This window comes from Pteronotus mesoamericanus, unplaced genomic scaffold (genome assembly GCF_021234165.1).
Source record: "Pteronotus mesoamericanus isolate MK-2021 breed Mesoamerican mustached bat unplaced genomic scaffold, CSHL_Meso_final contig_78, whole genome shotgun sequence".
NCBI lineage: Eukaryota > Metazoa > Chordata > Mammalia > Chiroptera > Mormoopidae > Pteronotus > Pteronotus mesoamericanus.
In genome coordinates, this window is record NW_026555258.1 from 338,570 (window position 1) to 364,334 (window position 25,765).

Sequence of the window (25,765 nt, forward strand, 5' to 3'; positions counted from 1 at the left end):
GTCAGATGTGTTCAAAGGTTACTCTGTGCTACGGGATCAGTGCCCAGCGAGTGGCCCATTTATCTCAGAGAAATGGTGACCGGCCCCCCGCCCCCACCCCACCCCGACGCCTTTATTAAACACTGAGCAGAACGAGGGAGATCCGAGCGGCTGTCACTGAAACCGGCGGACGCAGAGGAGACGCTACACGTTACTCGAGAAGCCCTAGTTGTGGCTCAGCTTGTGGCGCAGCCTTGGCTTCGGTTTGCCCCGAAGGGAGTGGTTTCTTCCACTACGCGCCCACGCCCAGCTCCCGCGAACATGCCCACCGGCGGTTACCGGGAGCACCGGGTCCCCACACCCTGCGCGGCCGGGCCGCACGCGTCCTCCCACGATGAGCAGATGCCAGGACCGCACTCTGCGGGGCTACGGCCTTCACCAGGAACCGGGGAGGGGCACGGACGCCCGGGGCGCGGGGTCCCGAGTGTTAGGGTGGCGGGGACGCGGGCTGCGAAAGAACTCACAGGAGCAGGCAGCCAAGTTTTATTTCTCTGTTCCCAAGAGAGGGAACGGGCTCGGCGCGGAGGAAAGCACCAGCCCGGAGGGTCGGGCCGTTTTTATTGGATCGAAAAGGGGCGGGCCTTGCGGCAGGTAGTCTGGGCGCGTAGATGTCAGTCAGGAGGTCTCCTGCCGACGGCGCAGCTTCAGTTCCTTCGCTGTCGTCCTCGGGCTCAGGGACCCGGGCCTCCGGTCTGGCCCGTCCTAAGTGTTAAGACACCCGCGCGGGGGATGCTCCCGGTAACCCCTTCAGTCCCGAGCACGGAGGCTCGGAGAAACAGCAGCTGTTGCGCCTGGCGGACTCGAGGCAAGAGCGCGCTGGCGCCGGGGAGGAGGGCCCGGGAGGGGCTTTCTCGTCCCTCCGGCCGGCCGCTAGCGCGGGAAGTTCTTGGGGTACAGCTGGAAGAGCTTGCCCTCCTGCGTGGGCTCGAAGCCGTACTTCTCCAGGCGCTCGGGGTCGAAAGTGCCAGCCCGGAAGTCCCTCTCCACGGCGGGCGCCACCGCCTCCTGGAAGAGCCGCGCGGCCGTCAGCGGCACGTCGTCGCCGGCCGGGGCGCGGTAGCTCACGTAGGGCTTGAGCTTGAAGCCGGCCAAGTCGGGCACCACCAGCTCGGGCACCTTCTCCTTGACCAGCACGAACTTGCCCTCGCGGGACCGGACGCCGGTGCCCTTCGCGCCGCGGCTCTTGTAGAAGGTGCGCGGGCCGCGCTTGCTGGTCCACTGGCTCATCCGGTCGGCGCCGCGCACCACGCAGCGCGCCGCCGCGCTCAGCAGCCCCATGCCGCCGCCGCCGCCGCCGCCGCGCCCCGTGCGTCCCGCGCGCCGCGGTCTCCGCGCTCCGCTTCCGGCGCCTAGCGGCTTCCGGCGCCCGCCCCCGCCGCAGCAAGAGCCTCTCCGATTGGCTCCGTCGCGGCCTGTGGGGAGGCGGGACCACCGGGGGCCGGCCAATGCGCAGCGAGATCCGGCGCGGTGCGGGCGCCCGGAGCGCGGGCGCGGTGAGTCGCAGTCGGGCGCCGGGAGCTGGCGGGCCGGGTCCGGCCCTGTGGGGAAGGGGAGTCGGCAGTTCTGCGAGCCGGCGCCGGACGCACATGCCCGCCTCGGGGAACCGCAGCCCGCCACCCTCGGACCCCCCCACACCGGCCGTGCCCCCAGCCGATGTCCCCCATAACCCCGACGCCCCTTAAACGTCATACTCCTGTAATGTCAACGTTCCTGTAACGCCAACGCCCCCGCAACCCCGACACCCCTAAACACGATGCCCTGTAACACCGACGCCCCCTGCAACCCCAACACAACCTAAGCCCGACGATACTCTATCCCCAATGCTCCTGTAGCCATGAACCCCTCCAACCCCGAGGCCCCAGTGACACCGACGCCCCTGCACCTTCAACGTCCCCCTAACCTATGCTCTTGTAACCCTCATGCTCCTAAGCCTGACGCTTCCCTAACCCCGAAGCCCTCACAACCCCGATGGTCCCCTCACTCTGACCCCCCATAATATCCCTGTTTCCTAACCTATGTGTCCACCTCAAATACCGCCTCACACCTGCCATACCCCCAACCCTGACATCCCCTTTCACCCGCCGGCCCTGCTGCCAGGGCCCTCAGCTCTGCGCTGGGTCACCTTCCTGCTGGCCCCAAGCTGGCCCAGGCGCTGGTGGTGCCGAGCTCTGCCTCCCCCCGCCCCTCCCCCAGCCTGGGGACAGTGGGAGACAGACAGCGGCGGGGGCGGGGCGGCCCTCCCTCGCCGAGACTTGGCTGAGAAGGGTTCCCGCTGTGGGATGGGGGCGCTTGACCTGTGAGCCCGGGCACCTGACTCCACACCTGCCCTCCCCCCAACTCCTCCAGGTGGGGTTTTGGAAGTGACAAATGCTCTCTTGCTGCCACTCTCCTAAGAGAGCTGCAGGGCGGAGCCCCAGACCTGGCCTTTTGCTGCCAGAAAGAGGCCTGGCAAGCAGGCTGGTCCCCAAGTTCGTCGTCCCAGGGCCCAGCACACCCGCTTGGGGGCTCAGCCACACCGGGTGGGAGGCCCCCAGGCATAGACCCCTAGGGAGGGGCGGTGCCAAGGGCAGTGAGTAGCCTGCCCTCCTGGCCTCTGCCCAGCTCCGAGCTGCCATCGGCACCAGGCCTTGGCCCGGCTGCTCACTGCCCTTGGCCGGCCGGGACTTGGCTGCCGTCCTAGGTGCCTGAGTGGCCACGTGAGGGCTGTTTACGGAAAAGCAAGTGGCTCTGGTGCTTCTGAGAAGGCAGCTCCTCTCCACGGAGAAGTTTTCCGTGCCTTTGGCTGTCAATGAAGACGTAACTAAGGTGGAAAGGAACCTGGGGAAGGCAGGACGTGTCGCTCTCGCACGTGACTGAGTTGGAGGAACACCTGCCTTCCTTCGAACCAGTCTTTCCTCTTTTCACCTGGACTGTCTGCTTCCTTCTCAGCCATGGAGCAGGAGGAGGACGCCGGCCCGGAGGTACGGAGCCCGAGGGTTACGGGTGAACCCGGGCTGTCGTGTGCCTGGCTGGGGGCGTTCCTGCACTGGGACAGAGGGTCCGTGCGGCATCTGGGCCGCTCCTGGGGCCTGCGGAGCCGGCAGAGGCCCTGCGTCTCCCCCCACACCGCCCCTCCCCCGTCGATTCGATGCCTCAGGGCTCCAGCGAGAAGCTGGGAACTCTGAGAGGCCCTGCCACAGAGGCTGCGGGACACCGCGTGCCCTGCCCTCGGACAGCCCTGCTGTGCTGGGGGCGATGGGTGTGGTGCGGGGCCTGGGCACTCAGTGTGGGCCAGGAGGAGCGGGGGCCGCAGCTCTGGAGCAGAGAGCCCCGCTCCGCGTCCTCCTGCCTCCTGAACCGAGTGCAGAGGCCGAAAGTTCTGGACGCTCGTGTCCAAACGCAGCGCCGCGTGCGAGGTGCCGCTCCGAGTGCCCTTCTGTTTCTGTGGTTTTCTGGCCCTGGGCCACCGCTGCTCCTGGCTTTCTGGAGGGCGAGGCTCGCTGCTTTCGTCCTTGGGTTCTGCGGACCCTGGAGGGGTGAACACGGGCCGCCCAGTCCTGCCCTCGCTGCCTGGGGGGAGGCCCGTGGCCACGGAGGGGCCGAGACCAGCATGCGGCTGGTGTGCAGCTCGGGTTTTCCTCTTCACCTTCTCGGGGAATCGGCCAGCACCCTCCACGTGGATGGCGCAGCCTCTGCCCGCGCACCCTCAGAGCTCTCCGCGCCCCCTCCTCCCTCCTGGACTTCTGAGGCCAGGGCAGCTCTTCCCCTGGGGCGGGGGTGGGGCCGGGGTGGGGAGCAGGCTCACAGCCCGTCTCTGCTTGGAGCTACAATTCAATGTCCCCACAATCCAGATGGCTCCTTGGGGCCTCTCAGCGCTGCTGGTGCTTGGGCTTCTGTGTGCCCGGGGCCCGCGGTTGTGCTCCTGCCGGCGACCAGAGGGCACTGAGAGGCGCCCTTTGCCCCGCCGTGGTCAGCCGGGCCTTTTCCTCTGGGCCAGTGTCCTGCCTACGCAGAACGCGGATGTGTCCCTGCTTCAAGGAGTGTTTGCTGCTGACACAGCCCGGCTGCTGGCCCTGCCCGATGGTCCTGTGGGCGGCCCCGGATGCGGGCCTCTCGCCGAGATCCTGGGCTGTGGGCTCGGGCCCTCGGGTCCCGGAAGACGGCTTCTTCCCCGAGGCCCCTGCCCTGACCCGAAGCTCGGCGCTCACTGCCTGGGGAGGCCAGGCCCGCCATGCCCTCCTGACCGCGATGCTCTCCTGCAGGCCGGCGTCTGTCTGGGCACCGCCCTGCAGTCCTGGTGGCCGCAGGGGACCGAGCAGCAGGCACAGTCCACCATGGTAAGCGCCTCGCCCGGGCCCTCGCCCCCGGAGCACAGCCTGCGGGCGGGCAGGGTGGGCTCCCTGCGGCCCAGCTGACGGGCACCCGTCTGCCTCGCGCCCAGCTCACGGGGATGGCGATCGGCGCCCTCCTGGCCCTGGCCCTCGCTGGCGTCGCTGTCTTTCTCGTGTATAGGAGGGTCAACCAGCTCCGTGAGTGTGGTGCCTCTGACCATCTCCAGGGGGCGGGGCTGGGGCCAAGCCGGGGCGGGGGCTGGGGAGTGGCCCGCAGGCCCCGGACAGCTGCTGTTGGAAGTGGCTGGCTGTCCAGGCCGGGGCTGCGCACAGCGGACCCCAGGAGCTGGGTCTGTCCGAGCTGCCTCGGCGGCTTCTTGCAGCGGCCGTTCCTGCGTCCCCCGGGGGCTCTGTCAGCCCCGGGCGGGCGGGATGCTGCCGCTCCCCGGCCCCTGCCCCGGCCTGGCCGCGGGGTGATGCTGCGGCCGGGCTCAGGCGGCCCCTCTGCTCCCTCACAGGACAGGTGCAGCCCACCCCTCAGTACAGGTTCCGGAAGAGGGACAAAGTGATGTTCTACGGCCGGAAGATCATGAGGAAGGTAGCCTGGCTGCGCGCTCCCGCTCAGGGCGGCCTCCGTGCCCCGGCCTGGCGCCGGCGGGCCCGGGTCAGCCCCGCGCCAGGGCCGGCTCGCCGTGGCGCTGGGGCCCGGGAGGCCGCGTGGGCACATGCGCAGCGACCGAGGCCCTGGCGGCTGTCACTGTACGTTTGTTTGCTGGAAAAGAGGTTGGGAGGCCCCTTCTGGAAACACCCCTGGGGCCTGTGGCCGTGGAGCGTCCCGGCTCCAGGGCCGAGGTTTGGTCCCCAGGAGGTGGAAGGCTGCTCTGGTCCAGCTGTTCCTGATGACCCCCACCCGCTCCTACCCTGAGGTGCCCCGGCGAGTGGTGACTCACGTGGTCCAGTTACACGGTTGCTTCTTTTTCCGTGTGGAAAACTCGCAGGGTCGGACGAGGAGACGTGTGGGCGTCCGGTCGTGGGTCTGCTGCCCTGACCCGCGTCGGGGGCTGGGCATGGGCTACGGTGGCCGCTCAGGCCTGGGGCGCTGCCACGCTGGCTGTGTGGCAGGGCTGGGCCTGGCGTGCAGGGCGGTCGCACACGTCTTGAAAGAGTCTGTGCGCGTCGGGGAGGCTGTGCGCCCGGGGTCGCGCTGAGTTCTGCGCGGCCACCTGGGCCCCAGCAGAGGAGGACGGTGACGGGGTCCAGCAGTGCGGGGGTACCCAGTGGGGGTGGGCGTCTCGGTGACCACACGCCCACAGCGCAGCCGACCCCCGGGGCCCACACGCCCCAGAGAGCCGGGGGCAGCAGAAGGCTGGGGCTGCCCGAGGGGCCCGCTCTGCCCCCTCGCGCTGCTGCCTGCCCGCGATGGCCGAGGTGGCCCCAGTGGCCACGAGGGAGCCAAGAGCTCTCCAGACCCGCAGGGGCTGGGCTGGAGGGGGAGGGGCAGCGCCATCCTGGGGGGCACGGCACGGGAGCTCGGGGAAGGGGCGGGTGGGGGTCATTGTCCACAGCACCCAGGCTGGTCCCCGTGCCCCAGGCAGGCCGAGGGGCTCTCTCCGGGCTGTGACCTGGCCTGTCCCTCTGCAGGTGAGCACGCTCCCCAACACGCTCGTGGGGAGCACGGCCGTCCCCCGGCAGCGGATGAGGAAGAGGACCAAAGTGCTGTCTTTGGCTAAGAGGTAGGGGCCGCGCTCCCTGGGGCACCGCCGGCCCCCCAGCCGTGGGTCCACTCCAGAGCGGGGGTCTCTGCTCCGCAGGATCCTGCGCTTCAAGAAGGAGTGCCCGACCCTGCAGCCGAAGGAGCCCCCACCCTCCCTGCTGGAGGCCGACCTCACGGAGTTTGACGTGAAGAATTCGCACCTGCCCTCGGAAGTGCTGTACATGCTGAAGAACGTTCGGTAAGAGAAGCGGGACCTAGCGGGACGCAGGGGCCGCCTGCGCCAGGGCCCTCAGCCAGGTGTCCCGTGCTCCCTGCGCCGTTGCTCTGCTGCTGCCTCGGCCCTGCCTCTGGCCGAGCCCCGCCCCACCGCCCCACCCCGTGCTGCACACGCTTGTCAGCGTTCCCCCAGCAGGGGGCTGGGAGTCGGGGTGGGGAGTGCGTGCAGGACCAAAAGACGTGAGGCTAGTCCCCTCCACCGCCCCGGGAACCCCCTTCCCTCTCCCTGGCCCGTTCCGCCTTCCTGTGAGGCTGCTTCCCAGCGTCCGCGTGGCTCTGGTCCAGGTTGACGGCCAAGTCCCCAGAGGGCTTCGGAGCTGGGAACAGCTCACGGGAGTGCCTGGGGTTTGCGCCCCGTCCCGCCAGGGCCTGCTCTGCGGGCTGGCGGGTGGCGCTGGCCTGGGTCCCTGTCGGCTCCTTCCACAGGCTGCCCCGCCATCCCCGCTGCCTGCGAGGCGCCCACCTGTGCTCTGGTTCTTGCAGGGTCCTGGGCCACTTTGAGAAGCCGCTGTTCCTGGAGCTCTGCAAACACATGGTCTTTGTGCAGCTGCTTGAAGGGGAGCACGTCTTCCGGCCGGGGGAGCCGGACACCAGCATCTACGTGGTGCAGGACGGGCGGCTGGAGGTCTGCGTCCAGGACCCGGTAGGGGCCGCGCCTTCGGGGCGGGTCTGGGGGGCGGGGCCGGGAGGGGCCGGTCTGTGTGTTTTCGCAGGAGGCCTGCTTGCCTCCCACTTCTGTGCTGCGCGAACCTTCCTTTGAAGAGTTAGTGCGAATCCTCGAGCCTCAGTTCTCTGAGGAGGAGGGCACACCCGGGCGCCACCACGGGAGTGTGGCTGCCACCCACGCGCAGCCGTGCGTTTCACCCGTGGCTCTGCTTCTGCGAGGCACCTCCTCAGGACGCCGCTGTGCTTGGGGAGTGGTCTGTCGGTCCATTGCTCTCTCGCTTTGTTTTCAGCTTCAGGTTATAGCTTTAACTTTCAAGGAAACGAGGGAGGCAGGGCGTGGTCTGGAGGCCGAGCGCTCGCCTCCCACCCCTGTCGCCGGCCGGGGCGGCCTCGGGGCCGGGCCTGCCGTGGTCGGGCCGCCCGAGGGCGGTGTGCGGGCCCGTGGGCCCTGGCTCCCCGCGGCCTCCACTCTCCAACGCTGACACTCGGTGAACCCCGACTGCACGAGGTCACCCCCCAACCCGCTCCCCAGCCTTACGCAAGCTCCCCCTGCCTGCCTGCCCCGGGGCTGGGCCTGCCCCAGGCGGTGCCTCCGTGCCCTGCACGTCTGGAGTTTTCGTGTGTGGGGCTTCATCTGCGCTGGGCTGGGCGGGCGATCGGAGGGCCAGTGGCCTTTGTCCAGGCCCTCCAGGCGGCCCGTCACCGACAGGACACGTCTGCGACCGTGGCCCGTAGGGCTGTCAAGGAGCCGGAAGACTCCTGCCGCCCGGCCATGGCCCTGGGGGTCCAACCGCGGCACGTGGCTTCCTTGCTGTAACGATTTTACTGTGTCAAACGAAAAGGCTTACATCTAAAACCGTTTCAGTGAGCTAAGTTCTGCTGTCGTCGAAGAAAGACACTCCTTTCCGTGAGCTGCGCGCAGCGGCCTGAGTGCCGGGTTTTCGGGGTGCAGTCGCGCCAGGTCACACCCCTCGTGTCCCCCCGACCCCGCCTGCGGCTCTGCTGCGGCAGCCCCCGCACCCTGCCGCTCGCCCCGGCCGCTCCGCGCTGTCCCCACGCTGCCCTGCGCGCAGGCGCAGCAGTGACCACGGCGTCATGCTGTCCGCAGGGCTCGGTGCGGTCACGCTCCCTCCGGGCTGGCCGTGGGCGGCCACAGGCTGCCTCGGGGACCCGGGGTGCAGCCGGCTCCACGCCCACGTGCGCCGGCCCCCGAGGTCGCACGGCCGTGCATCGCCGCAGTGAGGGGTTCTCTCTCTGGGTCCAGTGGGACACGGAGCAGCAGCTGTTCTTACACTGACGACACCCAGATGGGCCCCCACAGTCCCCCCACGGGGCCAGCGGCCACACCGAGGCTTTGGGGAGGCAGGCTCAGGCCTCCCGGAGCGGCCAAGCTGGGGCCTGCGCGTGGCACAAAGTGGCCAGTCTCTCTGTATATTTGCACCCTCGCGTTCTCTCCTCTGCTTTTGAGCTCATTACCTCTGACCCCCTGTCCGTTGGCGAGGGCGTAGCCTCGGCCACTCCAGATGGCCAGCTGGCCGGGCCAGCCCGCGCCCTCTGCCAGTGGCCTCCTCTGCTCTGCTCCCCACCTGCAGGACGGCACCGAGGTGGTGGTCAAAGAGGTCCTCGCCGGGGACAGCGTCCACAGCCTGCTCAGCATCCTGGACGTCATCACTGTGAGTGCCCGTCCTGCCCTGCTACCGCCCTGCCGGCAGCTGCTGCTTCCATGCGGGGGTCCGGGAGGGGGCGGGGTCCGGGAGGGCGGGGCCCCGGACGCCGGGCTGTCACGGAGCAACTCGATGGGCTTCGAACACGGGGCCGAGCGTCCGCTCAGGGGTCTGGGTCGTCTCCCAAACGACTGGCTTTGGGCCGGGCCACGCGCACCTGCTCTGAGGCCCCGAAGGCTCAAGCGTCGCTGTTGGGGAAGCGTGTCCTCCCTTCCAGGAGGGCCGCCCAGGGTCCACTGTGCTGGCGGCCCCTCAGTGGTTCCCGTCTGTGTCGTTCGCTGCTGCTGTGAGTGGCCTGGTGTGCACATCGCTCTGCATGTCTGGGGTCCAGTCTGTAGCACAAACCCCTGGGAGAGGCTGCTGGACCGTGGGGCGCACACTGCACACGGGGCTGAACCCCCAGCAGCTAGTGAGCCACCTAAGATTAGAGTTTTGCTAGTCTGGCTGATTGAAACATAGCATCACATGTTATCCTGTAGTTTTTAAACTGTTCATCATGGGACATGGCAAACGTTCCAACGACAGGAAAGGCGATCTGTGTGCCGGGTACCAGCTGCAGCCTCGGCACAGCGCCCGTCCCCTCCCCGTTAACAAGACCTTCTCAGCCACGTCTGCGTCCCATAGGGCGATTCGCATGTGACCTCCACCAGTGCACACGCCTGTGCCATCAGCAGGCGTGTTGACTTTAACCTCAACCTTTACCCTTATTAAAGCAGAAACCGGTGAGATTGCAAACAGGAAAATAATAGAGAAAATCAACAGACGCAGAAGCTGAATAAACAGTCGGTCGGTGTGACTGGAACGTACACCCAAAACCTGTATAATTTCATTAACCACCGTCACCCCAATAAATTCAATCGAAAAAGGAAGACGAAAACTAGTCAGTGTGCTTAACCAGATCAACAGACTAAAGAGGAACCAAGGGATCATCTCCATAGAAGCAAAAAGCGCTCGACAGAATTCAGCTTCTGTTGGAGACAGAGCTCGCAGAGCCGGGCCGACCGTTCCCTGAATCCAGCGGAGGTCGTCGCGCGGAGAGGCCGGGCGCCCCGGGGTGTCCGTTCTCGGCCCGAGCCAAAGCTCCGGGAGGCCCCGCGGGGGTCGGGGGGACCGGCGGCCCCGCTGCGGGGTCCTACGGAGTCCGGAGTTGTGGGAAGTGCCGGAGCTCACGCGGGAGGCCACGGTCAGTGTCTGAAACCGACGGCATTTCTGAGTGTTAGCGATGCACAACTGGAAATGGAAAACTAAGAACCTGTGGCGCTGAGAATAGCACCAAACCCCACGGAGGCCCCACCCCGCCGCCAGAGAACTCGTGGGGGGGGTCTGTGCACGGACGTCGCGGATGCCAGGGGTCGGAGGGGCCTGAGCGAGAGGGGGGCCGCGCCGTTTTCCGGGCTGGAAGACTCGGCATTGGTAAGAGGGTGCATCTGCCCGAGGTGGTCAACCTCGTTCCAGGGCCTCGGCCGGCTTCCTGTCCGGGGACAAACCGACTAGGGAGCCGCGTGGAAGGCAGAGGAGCGGGGGAGCTGAAGGGCCTCTAAAGACAGAAGGACACCGAAGGCTCTCACTCCCCGTTCACCTTGCCCCGCCCACCGAGGAGGGGGAGGGCCGGGGTGTGGCCTGGGTGCGGGCCCAGGCGCCGGCCACGCTGGTCCTCACGGGCGCGCTCGGTCTCGGCGGCGAGCGCTGCTCAACAGCGGCTGCCACGCGCAGCAGCCACCTCCCCCAGAGCCGGTGACAGGCTGCGTGCGAGACCCAGAGGGTCCAACGCGGGCGAGGACATACTGAAGAAAACCTGTGGTCTTGTGCTTTGCAGATTTCTCAGATAGGACAAAAGAGCAGGATCCAAGAAAAAAAAAAGCTGGTTAATTAGGCTTCACCAAAATTAAAAACTGGTCGGTGAAAGACACTGGTACAAAATTGAAAAGTCAGCTCCTAGGCTGGAGAAAATACTTGCAAAACACTCATCTGATAAGGAACTCATATCCAGAGCCTAGAAAGGTCACTCCGAACCCCAGGCGAGGACCCCACGCAGCTCAAGAGAAAGCAGAGGGAAGGTGTGAACAGCGCCGGCCAGCGCACCCGCGCATACGCCGGGGCCGTCCCGCAGGAGGTGGCGGTGAGGCCGGGACGGCGGAGCCGAGGGACGGAGCAGCTCAGCCCGCAGCCCCTCTGCTCCCTGAGGCCGGCGGGTCTTCCCTCCCGGCGCGGCACCGAGGTGGACTCTTGGGGACTTCCAGGTGCGGGGTGACCATGCAGGTGCGGCGTGTGTGGCTCCCCGAAACGCTCGCTCACGGCTGGCGGAGGGCCGAGTGGCACAACCCCCGGGGAGGCGGCTGGCGCCGCACGTTGGGACCGCGTGTCCTGCTTGACACCCAGCAGGAGAAATGGGGACTGTCACACACCGCCCTGTATGTGACCGTGCGCCGCAGCGTTGCGTGTAACTCTCCCAACCTGGAGACAGACGTGCTGCGTCCCCACACGGGCAAGGACACCGGTGTGTCCAGGGGTCAGCCTCGTGCCGGACAGCGGTCAGCGGGGGGCCTGCAGGCCCTGCGGGACCTGTCGCAGGCGCATTGTCGCAGTGACGGGAGCCAGGCCCCGTGAGGCTCCATTTGTGTGACATGTCGACAAAGACCGATCAGACAGGAGAGAGCGCGGTGGTTGCTGGGACCCGGTGTGGGAGGAGAGGGCGGCGACCGGCCCGGGCTGTGCGCCATCCGGGGGCGGAGGGCGCCCGGCAGACGCGGGCCTGGGGGCCGGGGTGGCAGCCCCTGAGCCGAGCCTCCTCCAGTGCCCGTGCTCGCTGGCTCCCGGAGCCTCAGGGGAGCCGCGTGCAGGCCGGTGTCTCGGCCACGAGCTGCTGCGGGCGGGGCCTGGGGCGGGCGGGGCCTCACTGCGCTGTCCCCGCAGGGCCACACCGCACCCTACAAAACCGTGTCCGCCCGCGCCGCCGCCCCATCCACCGTCCTCCGGCTGCCGGCTGCGGCCTTCCAAGGCGTTTTTGAGAAATACCCGGAGACCATGGTCAGGGTGGTGCAGGTGGGTGCTCCTCGGGCCGCCTTCTGGCCGCCGCGGGGTCCCCGCGCGGGTCTGCGGAAGGGCCCGCCGGCCCGCAGCGCTGGGGCGCTCCAGGAAGCCCCGTTACATTCCGTCTGCGACGACAGTGGGTGCTGATAGCCTCGGGGGCCTGCCCGTCCGCCCCAACGCCCTGAAGCTTTTAAAAACCTTTAGATTTCGTGTTTGAAGTACTGTGCTTTGCCGTGTATGATGCACACCCACGTTTTTGGCCCAGACTTTCAGGAAAAAAAGTTTTTTTTTTAATTTTTTAATTCAGTTATTTATTTATTTATATTTAGAAACTTATAAAGAAATTTTAGTATTTATTTTTGAACGTATTACAGTACAAGAAATTTCAGGTAACAATTACAAAACACAAGACCAGGTACAAGGTACTTCAGGCGCCACCAACGTATAATGTGCATCCTTAGCTTTCCCTCAAAAATTTGGGCTAAAAAGTGCACAGTATACACGGCAAAATACGGTGTAAGTTTAGATTTACAGGAAACTTACAAAAAATAACTGAGAGAGCTCATGCCCCCGCTGCCAACCGCGGGGTGACCCTGGCAATGGCCACATGGGGCGGCCGGGGTGGGGGTGCCGGCCGGCGAGGCCCAGGGCTCACGCCCGCCGGCACCGCCCCCAGATCATCATGGTGCGGCTGCAGAGGGTCACCTTCCTGGCTCTGCACAACTACCTGGGCCTGACCACGGAGCTCTTCAACCCGGTAAGCGCGGCTGCGCCGGCGCCAGTGGGGCCGCGGGCTCGCTGTCACCCCAAAGCAAACGCCGGCGGGGGGGCGGGGAGGCGGGGTCCTTGCGCTCAGAGCCGCGGAGGTGGGGTTCCTTCGCGAAGCCGGAGTCTCTGCGCCCCGACACGCGCGGCCTGTCTGCTGGTGGCCTCCCGCGGCCTGCAGCTTCCGTGCAGCGGGGCCTCCCGTCTGGTCTGAGCCCAGCGCCTGGGGTCCGCTGGCACACGCTGGGTGACGGTGTCCAGCAGCGGCTGGTGCCTCTCATCCCTCGGGGGTCCCCGGACCGTCCTTCCTCTCAAGGCCGGGCGGGTGGCTGTGACATGGGATCAGCTCCCATCCCCCAAAGCGCTTGGGAGAAGCAGATGGGACAGCCGTGACCTGCTGTGTCCTCGCAGCCTGAAGGTCACCGGGTCCCGAGGACCCAGGGCTCGTCGGGGGCCCAGCCCGAGCCTGGCCACGTCCCCGTGGGCCTTTGTTGCCTCAGACAAGCCAGCTCCCCTTTTACGTGGCGGCCCCCCCAGCCCATCCCTGCCCCTGGCCCCGAGGGGCAGCTGTTCCTCAGGGGCGGGTGCTCGTCCTGAGAGCCCAGGACGTTCCAGCGCAGCGCCTTCTCTCTCCTCCCCCACGTCCCAGGAGAGCCAAGCCATCCCCCTCGTATCTGTAGCCAGCGTGGCCGCGGGAAAGGCCAAGAGGCCCGTCTGCAGCCCCGAGGAGCCCTGCGACCCAGGTACCTGGCCTGGGCCCCTCCGCCCGCATCCGGGCCCCTCCCCGCTGGCCCTCCGGTCGCCCGCTGCCTCCCACCTCTGTGGAGGGACTTGGCCCCTGGGAGAAGCTGTTCAGGGAGCAGGTCCTGAGCTCTGTGCTCCAACCACGCTGCTCGGAGACCTCAAGGGGGGCCTATGTTCGGGGAAAGAGACTGACTGCTGAGGCTCCGCGGCCAGGGCTCCCGAGGGGACGCGTGATGCGCAGCCAGGCTGCCCGGTGTTTATAAACAGGCGGGCGCTCTCGCCTGACGGGCCGCGGGGTGCCGAGGCAGGTGCGCCGGGGGCTCCTCGCCGGGCGCCAGGGCCGCCTCCCACGGCAGGAGCTGACCTTCGAGGTGCTCGGCCAGCAGCGCGGGGCTGGGCAGTTCAGGAAGACGCTGGGGACAGGGCGGGGCGGGGCCCGCGGCCAAGGCTGTCCCTTGCTCACCAGCCCCCTGGGGGGGTGGGCACAGGCTAAGAGGGTGCGGCCTGCGGGGGCAGGTGTGCAGTGGCTCTCCCCGGGCCCGCGGTGGGCGGTTTGGGCTGCCGGGGGGGGGGGCGGGGGGCAGAGGGCTCGCGTCATGCCCCCGCCCCCCAAGCAGAGCGCGGGGGCGGCCGGGCCGCCGCCTCGGGGCCGCTGCTGAAGAGGAGTCACTCCGTGCCGCTGCCGTCCCTCCACGGGGAGATCCCGGACGAGCTCAGCAAGGCCCCGGCCGGTGACCAGGCCCCTTCGGCTTCCCCAGGTAAGGGCCCCTCTCCCCGCCCCGGGTGCCGACCGGTGGGCCAGGCCTCAGGCCTGGGGACCCGCGCCCCCCGCTGGCTCGGTCGGAGGCAGCGCTGGGCTCCCGGCTGCACTGCCGCCGAGGTGCGTGTCCTGGCGCCGCGCCCACGACACCACCCCTGCAGGCCCCGCGGCCCCCCGGTGCCGGCCCCCGCCCATGCGGCTTGGCCGTCGCTGTGGCAGCACTGTCCCCGGGGGACACTGCCCGCCGCCGGCCGGCTCCTGGCCTTCGCGGTGGCTCTGCGTCGCGGTTCGCCCGGCCTTCGGTCAGCTCGCTCCCCGTGCTGAGTGCCTCTTCTCGCAGGCCCTTGGCAGCGGCGTCCGCCGGCTTGTGAGCTGCCGTCCCCGTCCCCTTCCTCACTCAGCTCGGTGCCGCTGGAGGGCCTGTTTGTTTCGGGGTGCGGTCCGCCGGCTGGGGCAGCCTCGCACGTCTCCCAGCTGTTGGGGCCGCTGGTTAAAAGCTGTTGCCGCACGGGCCTGCCCTTGTCCGCAGGGCTTCCCGAACAGGCCTTGCTGACTTGCCTGGGCCCTTGGGGAGCTCGGTGCAGAGACCAGCTCAGCATCAGTGGCTCAGGGTCTCCCTCGTCTCCGTGTGGCGGGGACAGGGTCGTGGGGACGTCCGCACGGGGGCTGGCGGTGCCCACTTACGGGACGCCAGCCGCCCACCTCGCGATGGAGTTTTGGGGCTGAGGACTCCTCCTCATTCTGGGTCAGAAACGTGCTCTAGGCTCTTCCGTCAGCTTTTCACTTCCGCCTTCGCCTTCGGGGTCGCGTGTTCCCTGTGCCTGCGCCCACGGCTTCCAGGTGAGAAGCCGGCCTTTCTTACGGCCCAGGGAGAGCCCGCCCGCGCTGCCCACGGAGCGTGTGGCCAGGCCGCCTGCCTTTTCGGCCCCGCCTCCCTGTGGACTCAAGGTCGAGGATCCCGAGATGCAAGTCACAGGCCGGGAAGCCCGCCCCCGTGGCAGTGCCGCTCAGTGGTGTGTAGCGCGCTCACAGGCTTGTCCCCTCACCCGGCCAAGACGCCCTGTCCCCCGGCGCTGCTGCCGCCGCCCCCGGCCGTCGCCGACGCATTTCCTGGCTCCGGGGTCGCTTGTTGGACTGTCTTTTAGGTATTTTTTCTGGGCTCTTGGTATGTTTGCCTGTTTCTTCACGAACGCCAAATCACCTTTTCTTGTCACGAGCTGTTCGCGGTGTGCGACATGCCGACCGGATTTGCCCAGAGTCGCTGAGTTTGGCGGCTGAGCTCGCCTGCCTGGCCAGCACCCGGGTAGAGAGACGCGCTGGCCCGAGGCCCCGTTCACGGGCCTCCGTCCCCAGCGGCAGTGACGTCCGGCCGCGCCCCCTGCCCCAGCGCCCCCCGACCCCGCGCCCCGGACGGCTGCCTGGGCCCTGAGCCTGGCCTCCGCTCAGCCGTGTGTCTGCGGCGCCCCGCGTGTCAAGTGTTCAGCGTGCGCCGTCCTCACTGCGGTGAGTCAGGTGCAAACACGCCACACAAGTGTGTCTGTTGAAGACACAGGTACATGTTCCCATGGAAGCTGCCGGTCATGGAGCACACACATGTGCAGACGGACCGTGCCCACGGTGTTCGACCAGCCTCCTGAGGCTGCCTGGCCTCTGCCCTCGGCACCGTCCGTGGAGTCCCCGCCAACGTGCCTGTTCACAGTTAAATTTAAACAGTTCAATTCGCAGTCCATTCGGGTGTCAGGCCGCGTGGCTCACGGCTCCCGAGCGCACAGACTGCGGTTGTAGCAGCCGCCACTATGGACTCGGGAGGCCTTCGACGCAGACGTGCGTTTATCACAGGGAGCACGGCCGGCCGTTACCTTTCAGACAGACCCTGGCATCGCAATACCTTGGCTTAGTAGCCCTGCCCCCAAGGAACAATGTGATAGTGTAGTGAAGCGTGATACATATTAACACACGTTATGTAACGTTATAACAGGCACTATAAATACACTGTATCTCAGGATGGAGATACTATTAACTGCTGAGTTACTTTGAACATTTCGAATCTTATTCACGTGAGACAGGAGTTGAACAGACTTATTTCCTGTGAAACGTAGCCTTTAAGACGCTTGTGGAAACTGGTCGTGCGGCTTCTGGTAACTGCCTGTCACTTTTTTGTCTGAGCACAGAGTCCGGTCTCGAGCCGGGTGCAGGGCGGCGCGGACCCGTGTGCACGGGAACCGCAGCGAGCCCAGCCACGCGCCCCCCGCGCCTGCCCACGTCCCCGTCCCCGCGCCTGCCCCGAGCCGTCTCTGCTCCTCGTGCCGCTGCCGGGGCCTCGGGCTGCTTCACGGGAGGGCGACCCCCCTGGGGCCTGTGGCTCGTGCTGCTTATAACCGGACGGCACGGCTGTGGCCGGGGTGGGCCCGGGTGCTGGGACACGCTGTCACGGCACCTTCGGTCACCCCCCAGGGGAGCACATCCCCACCTTTCGACAGCACCACGGCTTCGCGCCCAGACTGAGTCTGGCCTGTGGGTCTGCGGGTGCTGGGGGCCCGGCCAGCCCTCCCCACCAGCACGCGGCCTGAGGCTCTGCCCCGTCCACAGGTGCCGCCCCAGACCCACGGGCGGCCTGTGACCGCGCCAGGGCCACGCCGCGTGCAGAGGAGCGCCCCGGCAGTGCCGCGGTGACCAGCAAGGTAGGCCACGCCCCCCGCCCCCCTGCCCGGCGGGCCTGCCCACGAGTCCCTCCTGATCGTACGCCCGCACTCTGCTCAAGCCCAGGAAGAGCGTGGTCGTCGCGGAGACCCCCTCTGCCATCTTCCACTACTCGGACCGTGGCTCGGACGAGGCTGTCGCCAGCTCGCAGACGGAGGCCATCTTCCGAGCCGCCAAGAAGGACCTGCTGACCCTGATGAAACTCGACGTGGGTGCCCGGCCCCCGGCCGCGCTGTGCGCCCGTGTGTCCGCGGCCCTGGGGGGCACCGCCCCGTCCCGGTTAGGGGGTCCCTGGTGACCCTGCACCACGCAGCTGTCGGGGGTCCTGATAAACGGGGGCGCGGGCGCAGCCTGGGTTCCGTCGGGCCCGCGCGGGCAGGAGCCTGCTGTCCGTCTGTCTCTTTCCCCTTTGGCGTCGGCTGCTTCCCATTTCCCAGCTGAGAGCCCCCTGCTGTTGGCGGCCCCCCACGCTCTGCGCCAGGGCCCCCGGCTGCGCCTGCGGGGCGGTGTCTCGGGGCAGAAGGCCTCCCCGCGTGGCTCGGGGAGGCCCCTTGACTTCGCACGGAAGCGCTTCCGTGCTGCCGCCTGGAGGTTCTGTCGCTCCTCCTTGCTGAGGCTTCGACGCAGGCGGAGTGAGGACCTGGGTCCTCGACGTTTCTGGTCTGTCACCCGAGTGGGCTCGGCGCCCCCAGGGCGTGTCACCGCCGCCGCGCAGCAGTGCCCCCCCGCCCCCCCCCCCGGGGCAACAGAGAACAGGGGGCTGCTTCCCGCACCAGCTCCCAGAGCCTCTTTCTTGCTCAGAAAAAGGGGCTTAAAAAAAATCGTCACCCGAGGACGTGCTTCATTGATTTTAGAGAGGAAGGGGTGGGGAGAAACATCGGTGTGAGAGAGAAACATTGATCAGTTGCCTCCCCTACGCACCCCGATCTGGGATCAAACCCGCAACCTCTGGTGCACGGACAACGCTCCGACCCACTGAGCCACCGGCCAGGGCAGGAAAAGGAGCTTTTTAGCGAAGCCTTTGCCACCTGCTCCTGAGGCACTGTACGGCATCCTGAGCGGGTGGCCGTTTAGGCCGACGTCGGGGGCCACAGCTGGGAAGAGCGCGAGGAGCCCCCAACGGAGGCCCCGCTGCCGCCGAGGCTGAGCCGTGGCGCCGGCCTTGCCCCCGGAACCACGCTCTCCCTCGCCGCTCTCTGCCTCGTTCTGGGGCGGCTGCAGCTCCACTCTGCCCGGGCTGCGTGTGGGTTCGTTCTGGCTCCTCTGCCCGGTGCTCTGGGGCTTCCATCTGCCCCTCGGAGCCTGGGGGCTGGCTGCTAGCGGGGCCTCCTTAGCCACTGCCTCTGCCGCCCCCTCTCCTCCTCCGGAGCCTGGAGGGGCTGCACGTTGGTCTCCTGCGAGGTTTTCACTTGCAGAGTCTCCCTGCGCTCGAGCACAGGCGTTCCCCTCGAGCCCGGCAGGTCTCTGGCCCCAGCGTCGCTCCGGCTGTTGGCCCAGTTCCTGATTCCTGAGCTGCTTTCTCCCTGCCCTCTCCCAGCGGAGCCTAGAGTTTTCCGAGTGCTGGTTGTGGGTTCTGCCTGCTGGTATTCGCGGGGGTGCTCTGGGCTCTGAGCCGCCGGGCAACTGGTGCGTGGGGAGCGCATTCTGGCTGGTGCCCTTGCCCATCCGCCGGCTCCGTCATTAGATGTTGGGCGAGACGTCCTCCTGCTCAAGCCCGGCCTGTCCCATCAGGGCGCCGGAGGGTCGGCGCACGTCTGAGGCCATGCATGGCCGCCCTGGCGTCCCCTGCTCCGGGCCGACACCCCGCTTTGGTGTCAGCGGCGGCTGTGTCCCGGGCGTCTGTTCCGCCTCCTGTGGGGCACGTGCCGTCTCTGAGCTTCTTGCGTTGACGCCATGTTTCTTTTTTAGGACCCGTCGCTGTTAGACGGCCGGGTGACATTTCTCCACGTCCCAGGGGGCACAGTGGTGTCGAGGCAGGGAGACCAGGTGAGGAAAGGCCGCGGCCCGAGGGCCCGTGGCAGGGCGCCCGGTGCTGGCCCTCTTCAAGGGGCGGGCGTGTGTCCGCACCTACGTGTGCGCACGCGTGCTTGCTGGTGTCCCCTGCGGAGTCAGGAGGAAAACTGCCCTCGGCCTCAGCCCGAGACACACGCGAGAACAGGTGTGTTTTTCCTCCGTGAGCCCCACTCCTGACGCTGAGAGCCCCACCACGCTCGGCGCGTGAGAGCTGGTGCCGCAACACTGAGGGGTCCCGGCGGGGATGGCGCCCGGGCCCGGGGGGTGCAGAGTTGGCTCGGGGCCAGCCGAGCTGGGCGGGATGCGGGACGCGGGGACAGCTCCACGCAGGCAGCGGGGCGGCTTCCGGCCTCCTGGGGACTCTCACTGAGACACCCGTGGGCGTCGGTGGCCCTGTCCCCACCCCCTCCGTCTCTTCCCTGCGTTTCCGTCTTTCCCTCAGAGGAAGGGGGGCTTTTCCTTTTCCTCAGAGGAGGCAGACAGCTAGCTGCCTCCCTGCCCCTGTGGGTCTGGGTCTCCTGGTCAGAAACCACGGCCCGTCCCCCGGCCGCCCGCTGTGGGCGGCCGGCCCTCTGCCCCAAGCAGCCTGGACTCCGGGAAGCCCGGCCGAGCCTATTTTGGTTCCTGTCTCTCTGGCCCTTTCCTGCTCGGACCGCAGAGCCGTGGCCCGTGGGGAGGGGGAGCAGATTGGGAAAGAGGCCACACAAAGGACCCGGATCCGCGGGCTCACGTCAGAGTGGCTTCCCAGCGTATTGGCGGACGCGGGGCCCGAAACGCCGGCCCTGTGTGCAGGGCAGCGGGTGGGGCGGCCGACCTGTCGGGACCGTGCGGGCACAGCCGGGGCGCCCCTCTCAGGACGCGGGGCCTGTGGGCGCGGGGCGGGGAGCGGCCCTGTCCCGACCTCCTGGCGATCGCGGGGCGGCCCCGCGGGTGTGGGTGCGGGGAGGGGCGGGGCGTGCGTGCGCAGCGCGTGCAGCGGGAGCGCGGCCGGCGCCCCACATGGCGCCGGAGCAGGCAGGGGGCGGGGCGCGGCTGACCCGGGCTGTCCGCCAGGATGTGAACGTGGTCTTCGTGGTCTCGGGGCTGCTGCACGTGTACCAGCGCAAGGTCGACAGCGAGGAGGACAGCTGCCTGTTCGTCGCGCGCCCCGGGGAGATGGTGGGCCAGCTGGCCGTGCTCACGGGCGAGCCGCTCATCTTCACCATCAGGGCCAACCGGGACTGCAGCTTCCTGTCCATCTCCAAGGCCCACTTCTACGAGTGAGTCCCGCCGGGCCCCGCCCCGCGTGTCCTTGAGGAGACGGGCGTCCTGGGAGAAGGGCAGGGTGGCCGGCGGGGGGCCGGGGGGGCGGCCATGGCCCTCGGCCTCTGGAAGCCACGGAGGACTCGGGGCCTTCTCAGGATGGCCAGCCTCCGGGGCGCGGCAGAGACCCTGTCAGCCCTGCTGGGCCAGGCTTGGGGGCAGCCTGGGGGAGCGCGGGCTGGTCCTCAAATGTGCGTGTGCCCCTGAGCGTGTGTGTCCCCGTGTGTGTCCGTGTGCTCGCGGTGCAAGGCCCTGATGTGGCGGCCGCCGGCCTGCACCCGCCCTCCCACGCCCTCCCAAGGGTCCGCATCCCTCTCTGGGCTTTGGGCCCACGGTCTCTGCCGACGGACCCCGGGCTGCCCCGGCCCCCGCCCCCCATCCCCAAGGCTGGGACGGGCCTCAGGCGCGGTGACCTCCGTGGGGTGGGTGACCGCTGGCAGGGACTTCACGGGTCACGGGGCGGGCGGGGCAGGCGGGGCCTGGTCTCGGTGCTGAGTCGGGGGCCCCGGCCTGGCTGCGTCGCCTGCTCCGTGGATGTCCCGGTGCGACAGGCGGGCGCAGGTCCTGCGAACTCTCGGTCCAGCGCCAGGACCTGGCGGGAGGGCAGGGCTGGGGGGACGGCGTGGGACTCAGCCAGATGACTCTGGCCGCCCGGCAGGATCATGCGGAAGCAGCCGAACGTGGTCCTGGGCGTCGCCCACACGGTGGTGAAGCGCGTGTCCTCCTTCGTGCGGCAGATCGACTTCGCCCTGGACTGGATGGAGGTGGAGGCCGGGCGCGCCGTGTACAGGTGGGCGCGGGCGGGAGGGCCGTGGCGGGGGCGGGGCCGGCTCGGCGGGGCCTGGGGGGCGGGGGCTGCCAGGCCCGGCCCCCAGGGCAGCCGGGACTCGCACTGGGTGCCCGTCCTGCGCCCGCGCCCACGCTCAGGCACATGCAGGCCAGCCACACCTGCCTGGAAAGTGGCCCGGCGGCAGCGTCACAGTGCGTTTGTGAAGATGCCTCTGTGCCCGTGGCCTCCTGTGACCCTGGGGCGCCCTCAGCTCCGCAGCAGAGTGACAGTGGCAGTCGGACCTGGTCACAGCTGCCCGTGTTCACGGCGTTCAACGCCAAAACTAGGAAACGTTTATGGACTTAATCACGTCCTTGAAAATCATCATAAGCCCGTTCCCCGCCAGCGTATGTGTTTTTTAATGGAAAAGAACTGTATTTCCCAAACAAAAAGTGCTCAGTGAGGAGACCACATCCCTCTTCTGGCCACACTGCCGGGCCCAGGGCTCCGAGCCGCTGCCCCGCCCACCCTGCGCCCTGTCCTGCAGGCAGGGGGACAAGTCCGACTGCACCTACATCGTCCTCAGCGGCCGGCTGCGCTCGGTGATCCGCAAGGACGACCTCAAAAAGCGCCTGGCCGGGGAGTACGGCCGTGGAGACCTCATCGGCGTGGTAGGCTGGGGGCCGCGCCGCGGGGCCCTGCCCCGGGGGGAGGTCTGGCCCCGGCTCCTGAGTGGGGGGCCCTCAGCAGGACAGGAGGGGCCGGCGCCGCCGGTCCAGGGGCCGCCCCGCGGTTCGCGGTTCTCTGTCGCGGGCCGGCCGGGGCTGCAGCCCGGGCGGATCTGAGGGCCAGAGGCCCCGGAGGGGCTGGGCAAGGGCAGGGGCCCTGCCCCGGGGTCTCCCCGGCACCCCACTCTCGGGGAGCGCTGCCGTTCGCCCTGCCCTCTGCCCGAGGGTACGGGCGGTGGGCATGCCCCGCACGGCCCTCGCTTCCCACCGCTGCCCCCCAGGTGGAGACGCTCACGCACCAGCCCCGGGCGACCACCGTGCACGCCGTGCGGGACTCAGAGCTGGCCAAGCTCCCGGCGGGGGCCCTGACGTCCATCAAGCGCAGGCACCCGCAGGTGAGGCTGCCGCAGGGACCAGGTGCCTACACGAGGGGTCAGCGCGAGGCCCTGACTGACACAACCTGGCATGGACAGGCTTCGCGGTTTGAAAGGAGAACACGGGCCTCGGGGCCGCTGGCCCGGGCGAGGGGGGCGCGGGGGGCGCAGGGACCCAGCGAGTGAAGCCGGCCGGGCACCGTGACCCCGCGGCTGCGCCCACACCTGCCACCGCACAAGCGACATTGCCCTCGTCACCAGGGAGGGGTGGCCGCAGGCAGGGGCAGGTGTGATGGCGGAGCAGGGTTTGCGAGCGGCCGCGGGGGCGCGGGCCCCGCCTGCACCGGCCGCCTGGCCTTTGTGTCCCTGCCTCTCAGGTGCTGGACAGGCTGTGTGACGGCCGCCGCCTTCGTCAGCGGGGCCTGCGGGGCCTGCGGGCATCTCTGTTCTGCAGCAAACGGAACGTCTACTGTTTGTTACATGAAGTCGGCATGAGTTTGATACAAAAACTTGATAAAAATAACAGAGCTTTTTGTCATTTCTCTTAGCACTCCAGCTACGAGAAATATTAGCAAGTCAGCTATTAAAACCGTGGTCGAAGGAACGTTAGTCCAGTGTTGGGAAGCTATTAAAATATGATCAGTTGTGGAAAAAATCAAAAGAGAATGCTATGATTGCATCTAGGCATTTGACAAAATTCGGCCATTTGTAACAAACACTAAATAAAATAGGAGGGAAAGGAAACCTTTTAAATCCGAGAGGCTCTTCTGAGGAAAATGTCATCTGACACAAAAAGTTAAAAATCTGAAAAAATGGTATCCATTTGGAAAAAGGGTAAAATTATGTTCACAGGAAACGTGTCTTTTTTTTCCACTGGGCAACTGCAAGGCGCGGAGCCGAGAAGGCAGCAGGGAAACCGGCCGGGCCGTGGGTTGAGGCCGCAGGGCCAGCCCAGCCTTCCCTTTGCGCTTCCGTCAGCCGGAAGTGGAAACGGAACAGCCTCGCGCTGAATCGCAGCATTCTTAAGACTCGGGCTGGTCAGAAAGGCTCTGGCCGCGTCCCGTGTGGGCAGCAGGCCGGGCCCTCCCAGGGCAGGGCTCTCCCACGGGACGCCAGTGGCAGCCGCCCCGAGTGCCTGGCGGGCGGGAGGCGCTGGGCAAAGGGCGGCCCGCGGCCCGGTCCAGGCGGAGCAGGGCTGCGTGCGGGCTCGTTGCGCTGGCCCAACGGCTGGCCCGTCACCCAGCCGCGGCGGGAGCAGCGGGCGGCCTTGAAAACCGGGACCCGAGGCCCTTGGCTTCTCAGTTTAACGCGCGCGGTGGGGGCCTGTCCTTCTTCCACCCCAGGTCGTGACGCGGCTGATTCACCTCCTGGGCGAGAAGATCCTGGGCAGCCTCCAGCAGGGCACCGCACCTGGTGAGTCTCCCGGCCGTGGCCCGGCTGCCGCCTGCTGGCCGTCCCGGGACCCCTGCCTCGGCCGCCGCCCCTGCCGCCGGCGTGGTGCGGCCCCCGGGGCCCCGCGCGCCCCAGGCCCCCGGCCCCCAGTTTCCCTGGTCACCCCCGTGCTTCTCCGCGCTTGGCCCCGCCCATCCACCGTGAGACACCACCTGTCCCCCTCGGCAGTCGTGTGCCCCCCCGCACCCCCACGTGAGCGGCCGGCAGGCACGGGGAGGGCGGGAGGGGAGGGGCGGGCGCGCCCGTGGGGCAGAGCGCCTCAGGCCGGCCGCCTGCAGAGGCCCTGCCTGCCAGCGAGGTCACACTCGGGGCTCTGGGTGGACACAGCGTGTCTGCCTCATCTGCCTTGTGACCGACCGGCTCGGTTGGGTCTGGAGCCAGTTTCCTGCAGGAAGCGCGGAGCTGGGCTGTGTTTTGTCTGCCTTCCATCGGCCTGTGTCTTTGTGTTCAGACGTTCACATGTGATGTCATTTTTCATGGGACAGGCTGTGCCTGCCATTTCATGGCTGGTCCTCGTCCCGTCCTTTCCCAGGACCCCGTTCCCCTGCCCTGTCTCCAGCGACCTTAGCCTCCTCGCGTGTTCCGCCTTCACTCGCCCGCGGGGGCGCCCAGAGCGCCTCCCCTGGCACCGCGGGCCTTGCTCCGGGGACTGCAGCGCCCCCGCCGGTCTGTCCCGTCGCCCACGCCCACGCCGCCTCCGGCCCGGGGCGGTCCCCGCGCTCTCCCCGTGGCTGTGGTGGTCGAATGTCAGCTCTGCGCATGTTGAGTGCAAAGCCCTTGTGCAGCATCGCAGCTTTTGCTTTCAGCTGTCCGACGTGTTTAAAGCTCGAGGGACAAGTGTCTGGCACCCGCCACCCCGGCTGCCTCCTGGCCGCTTCCCTTCTCTGCGAAGCAGCTCGGTCCACAGCGGAGCCCAAGAGCAGGTCCGCGGCGCGAGTGCTCCCTGGCCACCCAGCGCCGCTGCCCCTGCATCCAGCAGGCGGCTGCTATGACTCAGCCCAGGACCCTCCGCCCCGGGGACCTGGGCGCACGGCCTGTTCCTGAGTAGGGAGACGGGGCCCCCACTCTCTGCCTGTGGCCCAAACCCTACCCTTGTCTTTAGTTTTTAGAAATCTGGTTTTGGGGTACCCGGGCATTAGTTTCTTAGGGTGTTTCCCATTCGGGGTTTGCACGTCTTTCTACGTTTGTTTCTTGAATCTGCGGGTTTGTATCTTTTCCTGGATTTGTGAAGGTTTCGGCCTTTCCCCTCCCGACACTGTTCGGTCCGGTCCTCCGTCCGCCCCTCCGGACGCCGGCGCCCCCGTCCCAGCGGGCTCCGCCCCTCCCCCTGCGCCCAGCGGAGGCCCCGCCCCCGCCCGTCTCCAGGGCCCTGCTCCTCCCTCCTCGTGACCCTGCTCTTCAGCCCACACAGAGTTTAAAAACAATTTTTTATCTCAGTTGTTACACGTCTGCACCTGTCCCATCGCTCTTTCTGTCTGGTCACGGCCACAGCTTTCCTGTCGCGACAGGCGGTTCCTGGGACGAGCCGTCGTTCTCGGCTGCGGGCGTCTTTTCTCACGGCTGTTGGGTTGTCGGGCTCTGGGCACCCCTGGCAGGTGCGGGGGGCACCTCCCTCTGGAGCGTCCGGCGGTGAGATGCTGCTTCACGTCGGAACCGCCTCCTGCAGCAGAGCGTCCGGCCGTGTCCTGGCCTCCTTCCCAGACGGGTTTGGGTGGGGCTCCGGCCCTCGGGGCCTGTGCGGCAGGGCCCCACCTGCCGGCTCCGGTGCAGCCCAGAGCCCTGTGGCGGCTGCTGGTGTCCTCGCCACGTTCCTTTCCAGAACCTGCTTTGCGGCTCCGGCTCCTGTCGTGTGTCAGGAACTTCACACTCGGTCTGCAGAGGTCCTTTCTCCACCCCCTTCCCCACGGCCGCCCCTCTCAGTGGAGGGGCCACCTCTGCCTACTGGCTCAGGGCGGGGGAGTCGGGGGGCCGCCCGCCGTGGGCGTCTGCTGAGTGTGCGGGCCGCAGTCGCCCTGGAGGCAGCGCCCGATGGGCAGGGGAGGGAAGGACCCCGCCCGCCTGGAGCTGGGCAGGGGCAGGTCACTGCTGGCTTTGTGGCATCAGAAGGCAGCCTTCCGGAGAGCCGAGGTCCCTGGCTCCAGGCGCCCCTCTGAGAGCTGCGCCCCACGCCCCTCCCCGGGGGCCAGGCCAGGCCAGAGCCTCACGCGCCTGGGAGCTCGAGGTGGACCCTCTGGTTTTCCTCACTCGGAGGAGGTTGCTGGGAAAGACAAGGAGGAAAGGGCCCCGGAGGAGAACTGCAGGGAAGCCGGCGAGGGGGCCCTCTGCTGCCCGGTGCTGCCAGAGGCCGCTCGGGGCCTCGCTCTTCTCTCCCTTCGCCCCCCCCCCCCGCCCTGTTAGCT

General features: G+C 67.9%; 2 protein-coding genes across 4 annotated transcripts in view; one reads left to right on the top strand and one right to left on the bottom strand.

The window, feature by feature from the left end:
* Positions 1-520: 520 nt before the first annotated feature.
* On the bottom strand, positions 521-1,390 carry MRPL41 (mitochondrial ribosomal protein L41). The gene has a single exon (XM_054584105.1). The coding sequence runs from the start codon at positions 1,315-1,317 to the stop codon at positions 910-912; it is 408 nt and encodes a 135-aa protein (XP_054440080.1). The 5' UTR covers positions 1,318-1,390; the 3' UTR covers positions 521-909.
* Positions 1,391-2,749: 1,359 nt separating this feature from the next.
* The window catches only part of PNPLA7 (patatin like phospholipase domain containing 7), a 41,660-nt gene continuing 18,644 nt past the window's right edge, over positions 2,750-25,765 (top strand). For 2 of the 3 annotated variants that reach the window (XM_054584096.1, XM_054584098.1), the window contains exons 1-20: positions 2,750-2,999; positions 4,281-4,355; positions 4,460-4,547; positions 4,868-4,947; positions 5,991-6,082; positions 6,161-6,301; positions 6,823-6,982; positions 8,598-8,678; positions 11,643-11,771; positions 12,436-12,516; positions 13,174-13,267; positions 13,883-14,026; positions 16,618-16,709; positions 16,790-16,936; positions 18,637-18,714; positions 19,795-20,000; positions 20,702-20,833; positions 21,360-21,483; positions 21,822-21,935; positions 23,258-23,327. In XM_054584096.1, the coding sequence (XP_054440071.1) occupies positions 2,970-2,999; positions 4,281-4,355; positions 4,460-4,547; positions 4,868-4,947; positions 5,991-6,082; positions 6,161-6,301; positions 6,823-6,982; positions 8,598-8,678; positions 11,643-11,771; positions 12,436-12,516; positions 13,174-13,267; positions 13,883-14,026; positions 16,618-16,709; positions 16,790-16,936; positions 18,637-18,714; positions 19,795-20,000; positions 20,702-20,833; positions 21,360-21,483; positions 21,822-21,935; positions 23,258-23,327 (2,158 nt within the window). In that variant the 5' untranslated portion in view covers positions 2,750-2,969. The remainder of the gene's footprint in view (positions 3,000-4,280; positions 4,356-4,459; positions 4,548-4,867; positions 4,948-5,990; positions 6,083-6,160; positions 6,302-6,822; positions 6,983-8,597; positions 8,679-11,642; positions 11,772-12,435; positions 12,517-13,173; positions 13,268-13,882; positions 14,027-16,617; positions 16,710-16,789; positions 16,937-18,636; positions 18,715-19,794; positions 20,001-20,701; positions 20,834-21,359; positions 21,484-21,821; positions 21,936-23,257; positions 23,328-25,765) is intronic. The other variant, XM_054584097.1, reaches the window with a different exon arrangement.